At 47.4% G+C, this 17,534-nt stretch overlaps 1 protein-coding gene across 12 annotated transcripts in view; it reads left to right on the top strand.

Moving 5' to 3' along the window:
* The window catches only part of Zfyve26 (zinc finger FYVE-type containing 26), a 65,901-nt gene that overhangs the window by 37,844 nt on the left and 10,523 nt on the right, over positions 1-17,534 (top strand). For 6 of the 12 annotated variants that reach the window (XM_076550945.1, XM_076550939.1, XM_076550936.1 and 3 more), the window contains exons 28-35: positions 2,080-2,243; positions 4,830-4,966; positions 6,823-6,854; positions 7,698-7,846; positions 9,358-9,578; positions 12,650-12,797; positions 13,053-13,262; positions 14,585-14,803. In XM_076550945.1, the coding sequence (XP_076407060.1) occupies positions 2,080-2,243; positions 4,830-4,966; positions 6,823-6,854; positions 7,698-7,846; positions 9,358-9,578; positions 12,650-12,797; positions 13,053-13,262; positions 14,585-14,803 (1,280 nt within the window). The remainder of the gene's footprint in view (positions 1-2,079; positions 2,244-4,829; positions 4,967-6,822; positions 6,855-7,697; positions 7,847-9,357; positions 9,579-12,649; positions 12,798-13,052; positions 13,263-14,584; positions 14,804-17,534) is intronic. The other 6 variants (XM_076550948.1, XM_076550947.1, XM_076550943.1 and 3 more) reach the window with 3 other exon arrangements.

Here is a 17,534-nt window from a genome sequence, read left to right as displayed (position 1 = left end):
ACTGAAGGAAGTTAGACCAGGAACTGAAGCAGAGACCATGGAGGAACACTGCTTACTGGCTTGCTTCCCATGGCCTACTCAGCTTGCTCTCTGATACAGTCCGGGACCATATGCCCAAGGGTGGCACAGTGGGCTGGACTGCACGCGCGCGCACACACACACACACACACACACACACACACACACACACACACACACACATCATTAATCCCGAAAAGACCCTACAGACATGCCCACAGGCAGTCTAATGGAGGCAGTTCTTCAATTGAGGGCCTCTCTTCCCATGTGACTCTAGTTTGCGCCGAGTTGACAGAACCAGCCAGCACAAGAGTATTGATTCTGAGGTTGCACATTTAGTGACCAGAAACATTATAAATATGGAATCTGTTACTGATGAGGATTAGGTATAGTTAGCCCTCATGAAACTTCTGTTGTCTGTACAACAGCAAGGACAAGCTCCTTGGAGGCCTGAACTAGGCTTTGTCACCTTTCCACAGCACCCTTCTTTCCCAGTCCCCAGCCTGCTGCATGATGACCCTTATTCAGAAAAGGCTCAGCAGTTGTTTTGCCAAACAGTGAGGAGAGCAGGAGTCTGGGCACTGCTAAGAAGCACTGTCTTCAGCTCTCTTCAGTTTCTACGGGTGCTGAAATTGCTCTTCTAGACAATAAGAAATCTTAGATACCGTAAAGCAAAAACCCTGCCGTTTCCTGGCCATGCTTCACAATAACCTGTAGGCCTGAAGGGAGGGCCCAGACTCTGGGTATCTAAACAGCTTTGTGCATCTGTGTGAGGCAACTGGAGCAGCTTTGGGGTGTGTGTGTGTGTGTGTGTGTGTGTGTGTGTGTGTGTGTGTTCTTGTTTCATCTGTGTGCCTATCCTTCTAATGGGTTGTTTTCAAATAGATCTCAGATATACATTATTTCACTTGCAAATATGCTGTTATAAATTCCCAAAAGGCAAATGCTTTTACAGTATAAACCATTGAGAGCTGGAGAGATGGCTGAGCTGCTAATAACTGACTCATAACTGGTGGTAACTCCAGCTGCAGGGGAGTTAGCACCCCCTTCTGGATTCTGTAGGCACCTGCACTCACATGTGTGTATACACACACATAGACACACACATAATGTGAAATAAAATCTTTTAAAAAAATCAAACCACAATGCTATTATTGGACCTAAACTCAAATTAAAAATGATTGTTATCAAATATCTAGTCGACATTGAAATATCCTCAGTTGTCACATACTGTTGTTTGTTTGTTTACAGTTGTTCTTATTCTAAATCCAGTTCCAAATAACATCCACACATGGCATTTGGCTAAAGTATCTCACATCTGTTTAATTAATTAGTCAGCCCCACCTCTTTATGAAAGAAACTAGGCCATTTATCCCAAGTGCTGGATTTCTTTTTTTTTTTTCTTTTTTCTTTTTTTTTTTTCTTTTTTCTTTTTTTTTTTTTCTGAGACAGGGTTTCTCTTTGCAGCCCTGGCTATCCTGGAACTCACTCTGTAGACCAGGCTGGCCTCGCACTCAGAGTTCAGTCTGCATCTGTCTCCTAAGTGCTGGGATCACAGGTGTGCGCCACCCACCCTGGCCCACATGCTAGACTTTGCTGACTTCCTTTTATGACAATAAGGGTCTGTGTCCCTAAGTTTCGAGTGCGCTGGTAGTTAGATCTAAGGCTTATCTCTATGTGGGCTCAGTATTTTGTAAGTTACATTTCTTTTCATTGTTAAATGATTAAATGACATGCCATAGCACTTGTCAGCTCCCTCCTTCTGCCTGTGTGGTTCCCAGGGATCAAACTCAGGCCATCAGGTTTGTCAGCAAGCACCTTTTACCGCCTGAACCGTCACTGCCCCCCCCCCCAAGGCTTAATGGTTTTGATTAATCATATTTGATAGATTTTGTTGTACATTTCCAGTGGGGGACACACAATGACACCTGTCTCTCTTTTGTGACTCAAGCAGCCACTGATTATCACCTGGATCGATCACTCCAGGAGAGCCTTATAACATCGTAAAATTCAGTCTTTCCTTGCACTTAGGAGATTTTTTTCTCTGACTTCTTACTCCAGGAAGTGCCTTAGTCCATTCCCCCAGCCCCAAGGAGAGGACTTCCCCTCAGACTCAGCCGCTGCTGGAGTTTGTGCCCCCAGAAGCACCCCCTGCCAGGGATCAGTGGGTCCCAGACGAGACTGAGAGTACATGTATGGTCTGCTGCAGAGAGCACTTCACGATGGTAAGCAGTGTCCCTCCTCAGCCGCACTCCAGGGAAAGAAAAGCAAAGTGCCAGGTTGTGAGCTTGAGTTCACGGTCACCTGTCCCCAAGAGGACCGTGATGTTTTCAGATAACCAAACCTACGACTGGATCTACCTTTGACCTGACCTGAATGTGTTTTCAGGATCCACTCATGTGGTAGGCATCCTCAAATAGCTTTACATTATAAAACCGTTGACATTCTCATTGGATAATAAAGACAGGCAGGAGGCACCATGTCTTTGGAGATTTCGTATTTAGTTCCTAGGTCTTTCACAATAAGACAGTGACCTGGTAGTGGGTTATATATACTAACTTGAAGAAAGAAGACTCAATTCCTGCTTCCTAATAGCAATGTGACTATAAACATTTTTATCTCATAAGCCTATTGTAAGCTACGGATGACGTGTGAGTTGGCTCATGGAGCTGTTAAAACTACATAGGATTGCATATGATAGCACAGTTAATACCAGCGCCTATTTAGAGGATCAGTTCAGCACTGATGTCAGCAGTAGTGATGTAATCTCTGTATCTCTTCATCTATAGAAGAGTACAGAATGACTATCAACCTCCAAAAATTAAATGAAGCAATACTTCCTTAAAAACAAAAATAGTTGGAGGGGCCTCTGTATGCAACTCTCTTGGTAGAGTGATGGCCTACCATAGACAAAGCCAGGTTCAGTCCCAATACCACTTAAAATGGATGTGATGAGCCACATCTATAACTCCCATACTTAGGAGGTAGAGGCTGGAGGATCAGTAGTTCAAGGTCACCCTCAGTGATGTAGTGAGTTTGGGGCCAGCCTGAGCTACAAGAGACACTGGATAGATAGATGTATAGATAGATAGATAGATAGATAGATAGATAGATAGATAGATAGATAGACAGACAGATAGATAGATGCTGGAGAGATGGCTCAGTGGTTAAGAATGCTTGCTGCTCTTACAGATTCGGCTCCTAGCACCTAAACCAGGCAGCTCACAACTTCTTGTAACTCCAGTTCTAGGGGATCATGTGCCCTCTTCTAGCCTCTTTGGGCACCAATCTCACATGCTCACCCCCTCACACACACACACACACACAAAGACAAAGACAGAGACACATAAATAAAACTATAATAAAGCTTTAAACTTTTATTTTTATTTATTTTTTGTTTGTTTGGTTGGTTGGTTTTTCGAGACAGGCTTTCTCTGTGTAGCTTTGCGCCTTTCCTGGAACTCACTTGGTAGCCCAGGGTGGCCTCGAACTCACAGAGATCCTCCTGCCTCTGCCTCCCGAGTGCTGGGATTAAAGGCGTGCGCCACCACCGCCCGGCTAAACTTTTAATGTCCTAAACCACTTGGTAAAGGCTGCCTCCTCACTTTACCGTCATCAGCTACAGAAGCATGGTCCTCACTGGCTAAGCATAGCTCTTCTTCCTTACTGAATTTTTAAATTTGTATTTGGCTTACTAAACGCGGAATCTGTTAATAATGAAGATTAGCTGTTTTCAGTGAAGATTCCGCTGTCCGCACAGACCGTGAGCTCCTAGGAGGCCTCAGCTTCGGCCACTGTTTCAGCACCCGTTTCCCCAGTCTCCAGTCCCCTGCACTACGGCCACATCCAGAAGGGGCTCAGCAGTTATTTTGCTAAATGGTCGAGAGAGCAGGACTCCGGGGTCCCCTCCTGGGTTTTGTTGTAGTTCAGGATGGCTTAGAACTCACTGTGTAGCCCAGGGTGGCCTCAGACTCTCAGCAATCCTCCTGCCTCAGCCTCCCAAGTGGTGGGATTATAGAAGTGAGCCACCATGCCCACCTTCCCTGTTGCTTTTTGGAATGTCTCCAAATGTTGCTTCCACACAGAAGCCACCCTTCTCAGGAGCTGTTGACGGCAGACTGCCCAGGACTTGGAACATTTGTCCCTCAGTTTGGGAGGCTTTTGTTTGTTTTGTTTTCCTTTTCTTGTGTGTGTATGGGGAAGGGTGTGGGGACCCACAGAGGCTCCCCAGTAAGGCCTTACTTAAGGTCAGAAAGTCTGAGCTTGCTTTGCCCAGCAGGGCTGTGTAATGGGATGATTTGGCCAGGGTGTGGTTACCAGGTGTTTGGAAGAGTCTACACCTGGCTGTACATTGTGCTTTGATCTTGAATGGGTGTGGTCTTTTGCCTCTCCCCTTGGTAGTGTATAAAAAGCCCATTAGAATAAATCTCAAGAGGACTGGATATCAACCCTGGGCCCTCCCGAAGCTGTCCTGTGTCTCTGTCTTTCTCGTCTCCATCTATATTTCTACCTACTACTTCCTCATTCTTCTCTCCCCCACCCCCACCCCGAAGAACCCTTCACAGGTCAGAGCTGGCCTCCAACAGAAGGAGGAGGCATTGAGGATCAAACCCAGGGCCTTGTGCACTAAGCTAAATCCCCAATCCCCTCAACGTGGCCTTTCCTAGGACAAGGGCTAGTGCGCTCATTTTCAGTGAAAGCCCAAGTGCCTGGTATTCTTAATAAGCCGTGGTTGACAAAAACCAAGTATAAATGTCTGGGCAGTAATCTCACTTTCATCTCTCCCCTTTCCTTCCATTGGCTGTCCTCAGTTTAACAGGCGTCATCACTGCCGCCGCTGCGGGCGTCTAGTGTGTGGTTCCTGCTCCACTAAGAAAATGGTGGTGGACGGCTGCAGAGAAAACCCTGCTCGCGTGTGTGACCAGTGCTACGGTTACTACAACAAAGAGTGAGTGTCCTGTCATCTCACCAGGGCCCTTACACTCCTGGCACTCCCACTGAGCAGTGTATTGAACCTGTTACACTCACAGAGATGTTCTTTAACATGCACGCTGGCAGCATTGTTAACGGTACTGTGAAATGCTTACAGAATGACCTTGTCAGAGAAGCTTCTAGATGGGAAGTAGGGATGAGAAGGAAGTGTTCCGAGTTCTTACAGGCTGGTTTTTCTGAAACCAAGACACTTTGGTCTTTGGCTGTTCAACACACTGAGGTCACAATCTCACTTGGTCACCTCTCCTGTTTCCTGGTTACTCCATTTGGCTCCAGTTGGACTCGGGACACGTCCACACCCACTGAATGTTTGGGCTCATTTGCTTCAGCTCTAAACTGAGTGATCGTCTTGGCTTGTGACTCATAGACAAGCCCTTACACTTTCTTACATATGGTTAGCCTCCAGATACATTTCAGAAACTGTCCCTCCTTCTGGCAAGGCAGATAGATGAAGACAATGTTTTCTGACTTGGATTTTTTTACTACTTCTCAATGAGAGTGTGAAGTGTAAGGCTCCTAGGGCACCTGGGGGAAATCATCCATACAAAAAAAAGCAATATTGCTTTAGATTCTCATGTTTTATTTCATTTAGCAGACTTAACTAGATTTTTTTCTTCTCATTAGCAGTGTGGGCCATTATTTGCCATAATGAGTATTGATTGCGCAGGAAGGAAGACATGCCATACACATTGTACAGTTCCTGAAACCCTAACATACCACGCTGTGCCTTCCTCTGTCAGGTGTAGGAAAGGGATTACCCAAACACCGTCCCTACGGGGATGGAAGTGAGCAGTCAATATTGATGGGGATTCTTTGACCAGCGGTCACTCTGCAGTAGTTAACTACCCTAAAGGAGCCCCCGTTTTACTAGAGAGACAGCCAATAAACACAGTACAAAGTGGTTGGGTAAGTGCAGTGGTGACTGTACACACAGATTGGCCAGATAGGCAGCAGAGTTTCCTGGAGGGGACCCCAGGAAATGAGTCTTCGAGAATGAGGAGTTGGTAGGAAAGAAACCTGAAAAGGAACAGAACGGAAAAGAAACCTTCTGCCCAGAGGTCAGAGAGACACATCAAAGGCAGAGAGAGCCAGGAGAAGAGATTGACCAATTGAGGAGCTGTGAGCAGGGAGGTGACAGGATGGGGTTCTGATCAGCGAACCCTATATTAAAGCTGGCAGCCGAATCCAGAAGACCTAAACACTGGCACAAGACTTGGGCTTGCTCCCTAGTGCCATCATGGACTGGGGTTGCCCAGCATGTTCCTTGTACTCATTTTAAACTTGATCCTTGGTGGCACCAATAGAAGCTGACCAGAGCTGGTGGTGGAGCGAGGGGACCTTCACAGCTTGAGGACAGGTCATGGGTGAAAGGAGATCGCTAAAGAGGTAGTCAGGGCAGGTCTCAAGGGCCTTTCTCCTCAGCTGTGAATGTGGAGTCCTTTCAACCTGAGCAGCCTCTGAAGGATTCTTCAGCAGAAGCAGAATAGGACCAGATTTTGAATTCTTGAACTCTTGCTATTAGCGGTAAGCAGAGGCTAGGTAGTCAAAGTCAGAGAGAGTTACTGAAAAAAAAAAAAAAAAATGGTGAGGTCCCCCTCAGACACAGAGAGATGGGGACATTGAAATGGCTATGTAAGAGATAAAGTGGACAGAGCAGGGCAAGAGATGCTTGGGACCAGTAGGGGAGAGAAAGAGTTAATGCATGATTGACCCCCTGATCAGTGACCGATAGAGCAAATGTCACTGTCGTTCACTAAGCCAAAGGGGAGAAGCAGTGGTTGAGGCATTTCGTTTTTCTTTCTGTGTTTCTAGTGCACCAGAGGAGAGCCCGTGCCAGTCGGAAGGTAAGGCCCGATGGCATTCTCTGCGGCTCTGTGTATGGGCAGGGGCTGGCTCCCTTGTCACTGCACTGGCCTCAGCTGACAGCCGTACGGCACTTCAGTCCACTTGGTAGCTTCTCTATCACTGTTTCCCTCGACATTCTTCACATTAACCTTAATCAAGGCCCATTAGCTTCCAGCACCAGGAAGGCCAAGGGCCAATGAATCTGGTGCTTATCTTTAGTAAGCTACCCCATCTGCTGCACCCCTGCTCCCCTCCTCCATTGTCCTATCATCCAGTTCTCTGTTCTTACCTTCAGATAATCACTGTTAGCAGCTTGGCCAATATCTTTCCACAGCAGGTTAGTTTGTGGAGTAGCCAACGGTTGAGCCATGTCTTTCAGGGTTTCTTGGGTGAAGCATCAGTCATGTCACAAATACTGTGACATTTATCCCAGACCTATGCCTGGGGAAGAGGACCTGAAGTAGCTAATGGTGTCTCCTAAAGAAAACAAAGGAGAAGTGGGGAGGGTGCTAGAAAAATGTCTTAGCAGTTAAGAACATTTACTGTTCTTGTAGAGGACCCAGGTTTGGTTCCCAGCACCCAAACTGAGTAACTCAACTGCCTGTAACTCTTAATTCCAGGAGATCTGATGCCCTCTTCTGGCCTCTGCGGGTACAAGCACACACATGGTACATATAAATTCCTGCAGGCGCACAAACAAACAAGTAAATAAATCTTTTAAAAAGGACAGAAAAGGGACCAAGGAGAGAGAAAGGGACCCTCAGACAGCAGGGAGATATCTAGCTGTGACACACACCAGCTTGTCAGACTGCATGACCGAGTGACTAACATGTGATTGACAGCTCTCTTCTTAGTTTCAGACAGCTCTAAGAATGAAAGCCCTCCATATTCAGCTGTGGTGAGAGTCCCCAAAGCAGCTGAGGTGGAATGGATCTTGAGTCTGAATGAGGAAGAAAACGAGCTGGTTCGGAGTGAATTTTACTATGAGCAGGTAACGACGATAAAATGTGATGGTCACTTGAGGTTCTTTATGATGTCCGACAGTATAACAGGGAATACAGAGGTTCTAACCACAGCCTGGTCCTTGCTTGCTTATTATACAATTATATGAGAGCTACAACAAGTAAACCAGCTAGGCAGCAGATGAGGAACATCTCGGGAGATGTACAGGAAGAAACCAGGAGGAGGGGTAAGAATGTGGGGAGCAGAAATTTGGAATTGCAAGGGGGTGAAGGTAGGCACAAACTGAGCTGTGTGTGGAATGGGGAGATGGCCCAGTCAATGGTAAAGTGCTTCCCATGCAAGCATGAGAACCTGAGTTTGGATCCCCAGCATCCACATTAAAAAAAAAAAAAAAAACAAGTGCAACATCATGTGCCTATATAGTCCTAGCCCTGAGGAGGCAAAGACAGGCAGAACCCTGGGGCTTCCTGCCTAGCAAGTTCTAGCTGAATCAACAAGTTCCAGGTTCAGTGAGAGACCCTGACTCCAAAAAAAATAAGATGGAGAGCCATTCAGGAAGATACCTAATATCAACCTCTGGCCTTGACACACACATGCACACACAAGTGCATGCACACCTTCACACAAATGTATAACCACAACACAAACACATACACACAACAACAACAACAACAAAACTAAAATATCTGAGCCAAGGCACTGAGTCAAAAATCACAGGGCATGATTAGGACATCAGAAGACAGTATTGATGAAGTATTGGTAATATGGTAAGATTGAGAAAGACTATTTATATATATATATAAAACTATGAATTCTAAGGTAAGAAATGACTATTTGATAGTCACCGAGGAAATTTCACAGATAATGCTTTAGAGTTATTGATCTGGCAGCAGCGTGTTCAGGACTTGAAACGGTGACTTCAGCTAAGTGATTGACTGCTGTCATCTAAGCCACTGATAAGAATAAGAATGATTGCAATTGTGGGACAGGAGACCAGAAAAAGGAGGCCACCTGTGGATGTTGTCAGGAAGTAGGAAGTAAGTTCCTGGACAGCCATAGCTATGTAGAGAGACCATGTCTCAAAAAAAAAAGAAGTAGGGGCTGGAGAGATGGCTCAGAGGTTAAGAGCACTGACTGCTCTTCCAAAGGTCCTGAGTTCAATTCCCAGCAACCACATGGTGGCTCACAACCATCTGTAATGAGATCTGGTGCCCTCTTCTGGCCTGCAGGGATATGTGCAGACAGAATAATATACATAATAAATAAATAAAATCTTTTTAAAAAAAAGAAAAAGAAGTAGGAATCGTAGACATAGCTGTCGCCTTCCCATGGTGTGACAAAACCTAACAGCCAGAGCTCCGGCAATGAAACCTTGAGCATCTGAAATGTGGCTGGCCTCTGCTTCTGCTTTGCTGTGGACTGTGCGGCTTCCTCCTGCAGTGGTCTCCAGCCTTTTGAAGTGGGAATGGTGGTTTCTGCCATGCAGCTGCCTTTGAACAGCGCTCTCACTGTCTTGTTCTCCCTCCCTGCCCTGAGCAGGCCCCCAGCGCCTCCCTGTGCATCGCCATCCTGCACCTGCACCGGGACAGCATCGCCTGCGGGCACCAGCTGATCGAGCACTGCTGCCGGCTGTCCAAGGGCCTCACCAACCCCGAGCTGGATGCAGGGCTGCTCATTGACATCATGAAGCAGCTGCTGTTCAGCGCCAAGATGATGTTCGTCAAGGCTGGCCAAAGCCAGGACTTGGCTCTTTGTGACAGGTACTTAAGAATGAGCCTCCTTTCCTTCTTTATTTCTTTCCTTTTCCGAGACAGGGTTTCTCTGTGTAGCTTTGGTGCCTGTCCTGGATCTCGCTCTGTAGACCAGGCTGGCCTCGAACTCACAGAGATCCGCCTGGCTCTGCCTCCCGAGTGCTGGGATTAAAGGCAAGTGCCACTGCCGCCAGGTGAGCCTCCATTCTTTTACCTGGTGGCAGTTTTTATCTGGCTTCCTCTTCTGACCCTACTATGACTTTTCATCTTCCCATCCTCTCTAACAAGACATTTTGGTGTTAATGAAATGTAAGTACCTGGTTGTCCTCGCCCTTTGTCAGCCTGTGTCCTTTCCTTTTTCAGAGCCCTCAAAAACAGATTGTGTTCACCTGCGTTCTGTTACTATGACAAAACACCATGACTAAAAGCAATTCTGGGAGGAAAGGGCTTATTCAGCATACGGTTCCACATCACAGTCCATCCCAGAAGGGAGTCAGGGCAGGAACCTGGAGGCAGGAACTGAAGCAGAGGCCATGGAGGAACACTGCTTACTGCACTGCACTGCACATCCTTTCTTATACCACCCAGGACTACCTGTCCAGGAGTGGCACCTCCCCCAGGGAGCTGGGCCCACCTACATCAATCGTTAATCAAGAAAATACCCTACAGACTTGTCTAGGCCCATCTTCTGGAGGCATTTTCTCAATTGAGAGTCCCTCTTCCCAAATCAATCCAGCTTCTGTCCAATTGACGTAAAACTAGCCAGCACATGGGTTCCCTGCACAAAGCAAGGAAGGACCTTAACTAGATAATTTGTCATTAAATTGTCATTAAAGTCATTTAGGAAAGTAGCTTTTTGTTTGTTTGTTTGTTGTTGTTTTTTGTTTTTTTGAGACATGGTTTCTCTGTGTAGTTTTGGTGCCTGTCCTGGATCTCACTCTGTAGACCAGGCTGGCCTCGAACTCACAGAGATTCTCCTGCCTCTGACTCCCAAGTGCTGGGATTAAAGGCGTGAACCACCACCGCCTGGCGGGAAGTAGCTTTTGTGTCTGTGGAACTCTCTGGTTTTTAGTGATTAACCTTACACAGAACTCCACCCCAGTCTTGACTGTGACCTCTAGGACTTCTGGATCAAGCGTCTATAAAAACATCTTGGGGCCGCCGCGCCTCACTCCCTGAAGCTGATCCCTGGGACCCACACGGTGGAAGGAGAGCACCGACCCCCACACGCCCTGTGCCCTCCACACACATGCCGTGGCGCCAGCATGCTCTAACACGCACGCGAGAAGAAAGAAGTGTGTTGTTTTTTTTTAAATTGGGGAAGCAGTGGGCTCCTGATTCATGGTAGGATTGTGAGTCATCTGTGGAAATAGGGAAGATGTGACTGGTGCTCAGGCCGCTGTTCTCCCTCAGATTCCTGTGCAACCTGCTTTGACTCCATTCATTAACCTGACAATGAAAACTCCTAATTCCTCCTTATCCGCCCAGAGACATGACTCATGAAGTGAGGCTGGCACCAGTTCCCAACCCGGGAGCCAGGGACAGAGAGTGCTTTGAAACATAAATATCCCCCTCAAGCTCAGAGCACAGGCCCGCTCCATCACCTCTTAACACTCTAACCTCAGACAAGGCTGCTAACCCCATGGGCCCCTATGGGTGGCGGAGATCGAGGAAGCCCTCACTCCAACAGAGTTCTCACCCCTGCAAGCAGTTGTGGGATTCCCGGACGATTTACAGCACTGACTTGAAATCATACCTTCTTTCTCCCTCACCCTACATTCACATGCTTTCGTATGATGACTTCATGTCATTTTATCCATGGGAGAGGACTCTCCTCTGCTGTCTATTACCCTACAAACCAAATTATTGTGTTTTTAACTATGCCCCCTTCTGATGGATAAACAGATAAAAATGAATATATTTCAAAACCAACAAACGAAAAACACATCATCTAGTTCAAATGTTTTCATTTTCCAAATGGAGAGTTAAAGTATGGCTTCGAATCTGATTTCGCACACTGTCCTTTCTCCTACCCTGTCTCTACCAGGTTAAGTATCACTAAAGGTGTGGAATCAAAAAAAACTGCTAAGCAGACGAGTCAGGAGCCACAGGTTTTCTGCTGTAGTTCTGAGAGAGAGCCCAGGAACCGTGGGTGTGAGCTTGCCACATCTGGCAGAATGAATGGTGTAGCCCGCCGGGCTCTGTATTGATAAGGTTTTTCCAGTCCTCAGGTATCAGGAGTAAGGTTGCCAAAGGGGTAAGGAGTAAGATTGTCAGTGGGATACAAGAAAGGCCACTCTTGGCATGGAGAGAAAATCTGAGTCCAGGAGCCCAGACTAGAAGGGGCCAAGGACCCTCTGCTGGTGCCGGCTCCACTGTCCAGACGAGGAATGTGGGTCACTGGGTGTTGTGTTTTGTTTCTGAAGAATTATTTTTATTTTATATGCACGAATGTTTGGTCTGTGTGTGTATGTGTACCACAAGTGTGCCAGGTGCGTACAGAATCCAGAAGATGGAGTCAGGTCCCCTGAAACTGAAGTTACAGGTGGATGTGAGCCATCATGTGGGTGCTAAAAACCAAACCCAGGTCCTCTGGAAAAGCAGCCAGTGTTTCTAACTGGTGAGCCATCTCTCCAGCCTGAGTCAATGATTCTTGTTCCATATCCTCTTGAAACCAAGCAAGTTTCCAAAGAGCCAAAAGCAAATGGGTAACTTGTGAGCTCCAGTCTTCAATATAGAGGCCTTGTCTCAGACAGAAACCCAGGACATCCCTACTCAAACATAAACTAAAATGTGAGTGCTACCCAAGTTCCAGACACTACCCGAAACTCTTCATTTGACACATTTCATTTTATACTTAAAAATTTCTGCTTTATATCCACTTAACAGATGAGTGAGTTGAGGTAGGTCTCAGAGCTATTAAGTTTGAAGTGGGGTTAAAAGAGTCTGACTCTGGAACCTTCGGAGTACCTGTTCTCATGATCACAGTTAACATTGAAGATGAAATAGAAAACCTTCAAGCAACGGTTGCTCCAGAACTCAGCCCGGCCTCATTTGCGGTGTCCTCTTTCTCCCTGCAGTTACATCAGCAAAGTAGACGTCCTGCATATCCTAGTCACTGCTGCCTATCGCCAGGTGCCGTCTCTAGACCAGATCTTGCAGCCAGCTGCAGTAACCAGACTGAGGAACCAGCTCCTGGAAGCTGAGTACTACCAACTGGGCGTTGAGGTGAGGCAAAGATAAAGCATCCTTCTACCCTACCCCACTGTCGCGAATGGCCTTTGCTCAGCCTTGGAAACGGGCCTCGCCAGCTCTCCATTGTCCGGATCATGGACGCATCCAGGGCACAAACAGCTTGCCAGTGTGGGAATCACAGCCCGTGGAGGGTGGCCCGGTGGTTGGGGCAAAGGAACAGAACGGCTTGGGAAGACTCTTAGACCTGAAGGTAGACCCTTCTCACAGATGGAGCAATTTTTCCTCCAGGTCTCTACCAAGACCGGGCTTGATGCCACAGGGGCGTGGCATGCCTGGGGCATGGCCTGCCTCAAAGCTGGGAACCTCACTGCTGCGCGGGAGAAGTTCAGTCGCTGCCTGAAGCCTCCCCTTGACCTCAATCAATTGAGTCATGGCTCCAGGCTAGTCCAGGATGTGGTTGAATACCTGGAGTCCACAGTGAGGCCCCTCGTGTCCTTGGTAAGAGCAAAGCAGGCATAGTGCCCTGTCCAGTAAGAGGCTAGGAACAGTAAGAATCCAGGCAGAGGACTGGCTTCAGTTCAGTTAATAGTGTCTGGGCTCAGAGGCTGCTAGGCTAGTGTGTATGTGTGTGTGTGTGTGTGTGTGTGTGTGTGTGTGTGTGTGTGTGTGTGTGTGTGTGATGTGTAGTTAAATAAGTGACTATATGGTTAGATAAGTAACCCAAAGTCAATATTTTAAAAGAAACTATAGAGGTACAAAAAAGTCAAAATCACATACCCAGATTACTTAGTTTTAATATTCAATTTAGGTGGGCGGGTGGCTGCTCATTTTTTCATTTTGTGCATTGAGTGTATTGTAGTGTATGCGTGTGTGTGCATATGTACTCACCTATATGTGCATGTGTGGAGGCCAGAGGCTGCTGTTAGCAGCCTTCTTCTATCACTCTTTACATTTGTTTTGAGTGTGTGTATGTGTGTGAGCCCGTCCACTCATGGAGGTCAGAGGACAACTTGCAGAGTCAGTTCTTGCCTCCCACCAGTGAGCTCCCAGGATCAAGTTCAAAGGTCAGGCTGGTTTCAGATGCCTTTACGGGCAGACCCATCTTGCCGCACTCCACTTCCTTTGCTTCCCAAACAGGGTCTGTCCCTCAACCTGGCACTCACCGTTCCCAGTAGACTAACTCTCCGGTCAGCCCCTAGCCCCTAGAATCTGCCTATCTGAACACTGGGTGATAAATGCACACCAGTAGGCCATCTTTGACATGGGTGCTGTGGTCCACAGCCACACAGCAAGCCCTCTGACCACTGAGCCATCTCCCGGTGCCTGGCTTTATTTTGTATAATCCAGAACAGCCTTGAACTCATGAATCCTAGATCTCAGCCTTGTGTACACTGCCAAGCCCATCGAGTGATAAGATTTGTTGAGAGGCAGGCCTACTGATGCACGCCTATAGTCCACACTGCTTGGAAGCTGGGGGGCCGAGGGGGCGTTGGAAGAGGGAGAACCGCTTCTTAACTTCTTAAGCCCTGGAGTTCAAAGCCAAATGGGATAACACAGGAAGACTGTCTCAATAAACAACAAAAATGGAAATAAATTTCTTGGGTTTATGCTTTTGAATGAAACTTGAGTTGTACCCTATTGTAGAGAATTTTGTGTCCTACCTATTTTTCTACTCTTAAAACCGGAGTATTTTTCCTCCACCCTGTTAAATGTGTTAAGTGTCCCTCAGGCTTCCCACAGAGGCACGTGGGCCTCACTTCTAGCAGCTGCGCAGACTCAGTGCTCTCCACCTTTTCTCTCACATCCTCTTTTCCTGCCAGCAGGATGACGATTACTTTGCCACCCTGAGGGAACTGGAAGCCACCCTTCGAACCCAGAGCCTCTCCCTCGAGGTAATTCCTGACGGAAAGATCATGAACAACACCTACTACCAAGAGTGTCTCTTCTACCTGCACAACTATGGCACCAACCTGGCCATCATCAGCTTCTACATGAGGCACAACTGCCTTCGGGAAGCCCTGCTGTTCCTGCTCAACAAGGTGAGTCGTCCAGACGCGGTCCAAGGGTAGTGGCCGCCCGCCTTGACCGCCCCGTAGACTTAACTCAGTGTCCAGCTGCGAGGTCATTTCCAGCAGAGTCAGGTCAAAAAGGCTCGGCCTATACAGTCATCGCATGAGGTCTGCAAGTCTTAAATTACATCCCAAGTTTCCCTCCTGACCAGCAATAGCAAATCCATCCCTTCCCCCACAGCGTAGAGCACAGTGAGACAATCAGCCTGGTCACTCAGTGGGAGTCTCGTGGAATCTCAGGCACATTGCTGAACCTCTTGGTTTCCGCCTGGCCTAGGAGAGCGTGTACCGAGAGCCGTTACAGAGATGAGCCCCCCACACGTGTACGTGAGGAAGCAGCATGGCCTCTCCTTGTTTTTCTCTCACTCCCCTGCCTCCTCCCACTGGAGGCAAGATCACCAAGAGCATTACTTGCTCAGCCATCCCCCTTTTGTTTACTTATCTAAAGGGAGGGGGAGAGAGTGAGTCTGTACACAGGGGCCATGGTGCATGTGGTGGTCAGAAGATAACTTCCAGAAGTCAGTTTCCACCTTTGAAGCGGGGAGTCTTGTCTCTGTACTGTTCTGCAGTGCTAGCTGGCCCAGAAGCTTCTTTCAGTGTCTGCCTCCCATCTCTCCTTAGGGGTCCCGAGCTTACAGATACACGCGCCTGCTTATTGCATGGTTCCAAGGACCAAAGTCAGTGGTCAGGTTGCATAACAAGACCTCTTACCCTCTCAGCCATCTCTCCAGCCCTGGAATTCCTTTTTTATCTCAACATTCCAATGGTAACCTTCTGACAAGGTGACTGATATTTACCAAATTCCATAGGAAACTGAAGGAGCTTACCAGGCTAACGTTGTTCAGCCATACTAAATCAGAAACAGCATCCAACAATAGTTTACAAATAGACACTTCTTCTAGATGACTCCAAGAGAAATCCAGCATCATAATCAGACCCTTACAGGACAGTGAAGGGGAGACTGTTGCGTGGCTACTACTGTGTCTCAGCTGCTAAGCATGTCTTAAGAACTGTATTGAATGAGTCTGATTATTTGGAGTTTAATATTCCCTTTCCCTCCCTTTCCACGTGAGTTGAGAAGTAAAGATGTTTCTACCAGGCACAGACTGAGAGTGTAAAGTATCAGGTCCTGTTCCCTTGGATAAGTGCAGCCGGAGGTAAGCTGCTTATCTGTTGCCGGAGTGGAAGCTGACGGCAGCGCTGCCCTTGCTTTGCAGTTGACAAAGCCAGGAAGGAAGCCTCCTCTCTTGTCCCCGTCATCAGCTACCCTCGAACTTGTTCACGAGCCCCACCTCTGTCCTCATGCAAATAGGGGTGCAGAAAGAAGAATGCCCCGAAAATGACACTTGAGCACCTACTGTGTGTAGCGTTTCTGTGTGTTCCTTTTCCTGTCACACTGCCCTCCGTGTGAACTTCCTGCACATCACACCCTCTCCCTAAAGAAAGGGCCTTCGCAAATCATTAGGGTGAAAGCCAACTCCTTAGCATGCAGCTGGACCTCAAGATCCATCTCCCAGGTTTCTGATTTTTTTTTATCACAAATGCTATTGATACTCCGTATTCCAGACTCACCAAAATGTCAACATTATTATCTTTATTAGTCTTCATGCACTGTTCCATCTATTCAGAATGCCCTGCCCCTCCTTGTTTTCTTGGGAGAAATTCTGTTCATCCTTTCAAGTATAACAGAGGTTAAACATCCATAGAACAGGAGTACACACTTGGGAGGCAGAGTCAGGCAGAGTTTTGTGAGTTCAAGGCCAGCCTGGTCTATATTTCAAGTTCCAGGACAGTCAGGACTGTGTAGAAAGGCCCTGTATCAAAAGAGGAAGAGGAGGAAGAGCATGAAAGAAGAGAGGGAGGCAGAAGAGGGCAGAGGCGTAAAGGTGGAGAGGAGACAGGGCAGCGGAGGAGGCAGACGAAGAGTAGGGTTATAAAATACTATATGAGGTGCCCAGAGGAGGTGGCATCTGAGTAAAGGGCTGAAAGACACAAGAACAACTGGAGGAATTCTGCTCTAGGCAGAGGAAGTGGCAAATACAGAGGTCAGCGTGGCTGAAGCCAGGGGACAGGGTAGCGCCAGGTACCATTGGGAGGACAATAGCTAAATCATGTAGTATATGTAGACACTGTGAGGACCTGGCCTGTATAGTTCATGAGAAACACGATCACTAGAGATCGTGAACAGAAGAGTAACTTCATCTGACTCAGGGGTCAACAAAATGCATTTGTTGACTTTCTGTGGAAGAGACAGAGTGGGAGATGGTAGAGCATGGAGAAGGCTCTTTCGATAATCCAGGTGAGCGTGACGGTGGTGTGAGTCACCTTGTGGGTGTGAGACGTGGGCAGCTGTAGATGTAACCAATCGTCTTATTAAAATAAGAAACACAGAGCCAATGTAAAAGAGAAAGCCGAGAGGTCAGAGCTCAGAGATAAAATCTTACCTCCTGCAGTGCTCCTAGCTTCCCCGAGAGAGAACTTCTTCCCGTTTGTCTGTCTTTAAATAGTCTTTCTGTTCTGCCTTCTCATTGGTTGTAAACCCAACCACATGACTGCCTCGTCACTGCCTGTAAGTACCGCCCTCCAGGTCTTAAAGGCGTATGTCTCCAATACTGGCTGTATCCCTGAACACACAGAAATCTACCTAGCTCTTCTAACCACCACGCTCTTGCTATGGCTCTAATAGCTCTGACCCCAGGGC

The sequence above is a fragment of the Peromyscus maniculatus genome, chromosome 14, assembly GCF_049852395.1.
Source record: "Peromyscus maniculatus bairdii isolate BWxNUB_F1_BW_parent chromosome 14, HU_Pman_BW_mat_3.1, whole genome shotgun sequence".
NCBI classification, from domain to species: Eukaryota; Metazoa; Chordata; class Mammalia; order Rodentia; family Cricetidae; genus Peromyscus; species Peromyscus maniculatus.
Note: the sequence above shows the minus strand (reverse complement) of the source record. Positions and strands in the feature narration are given on the sequence as shown.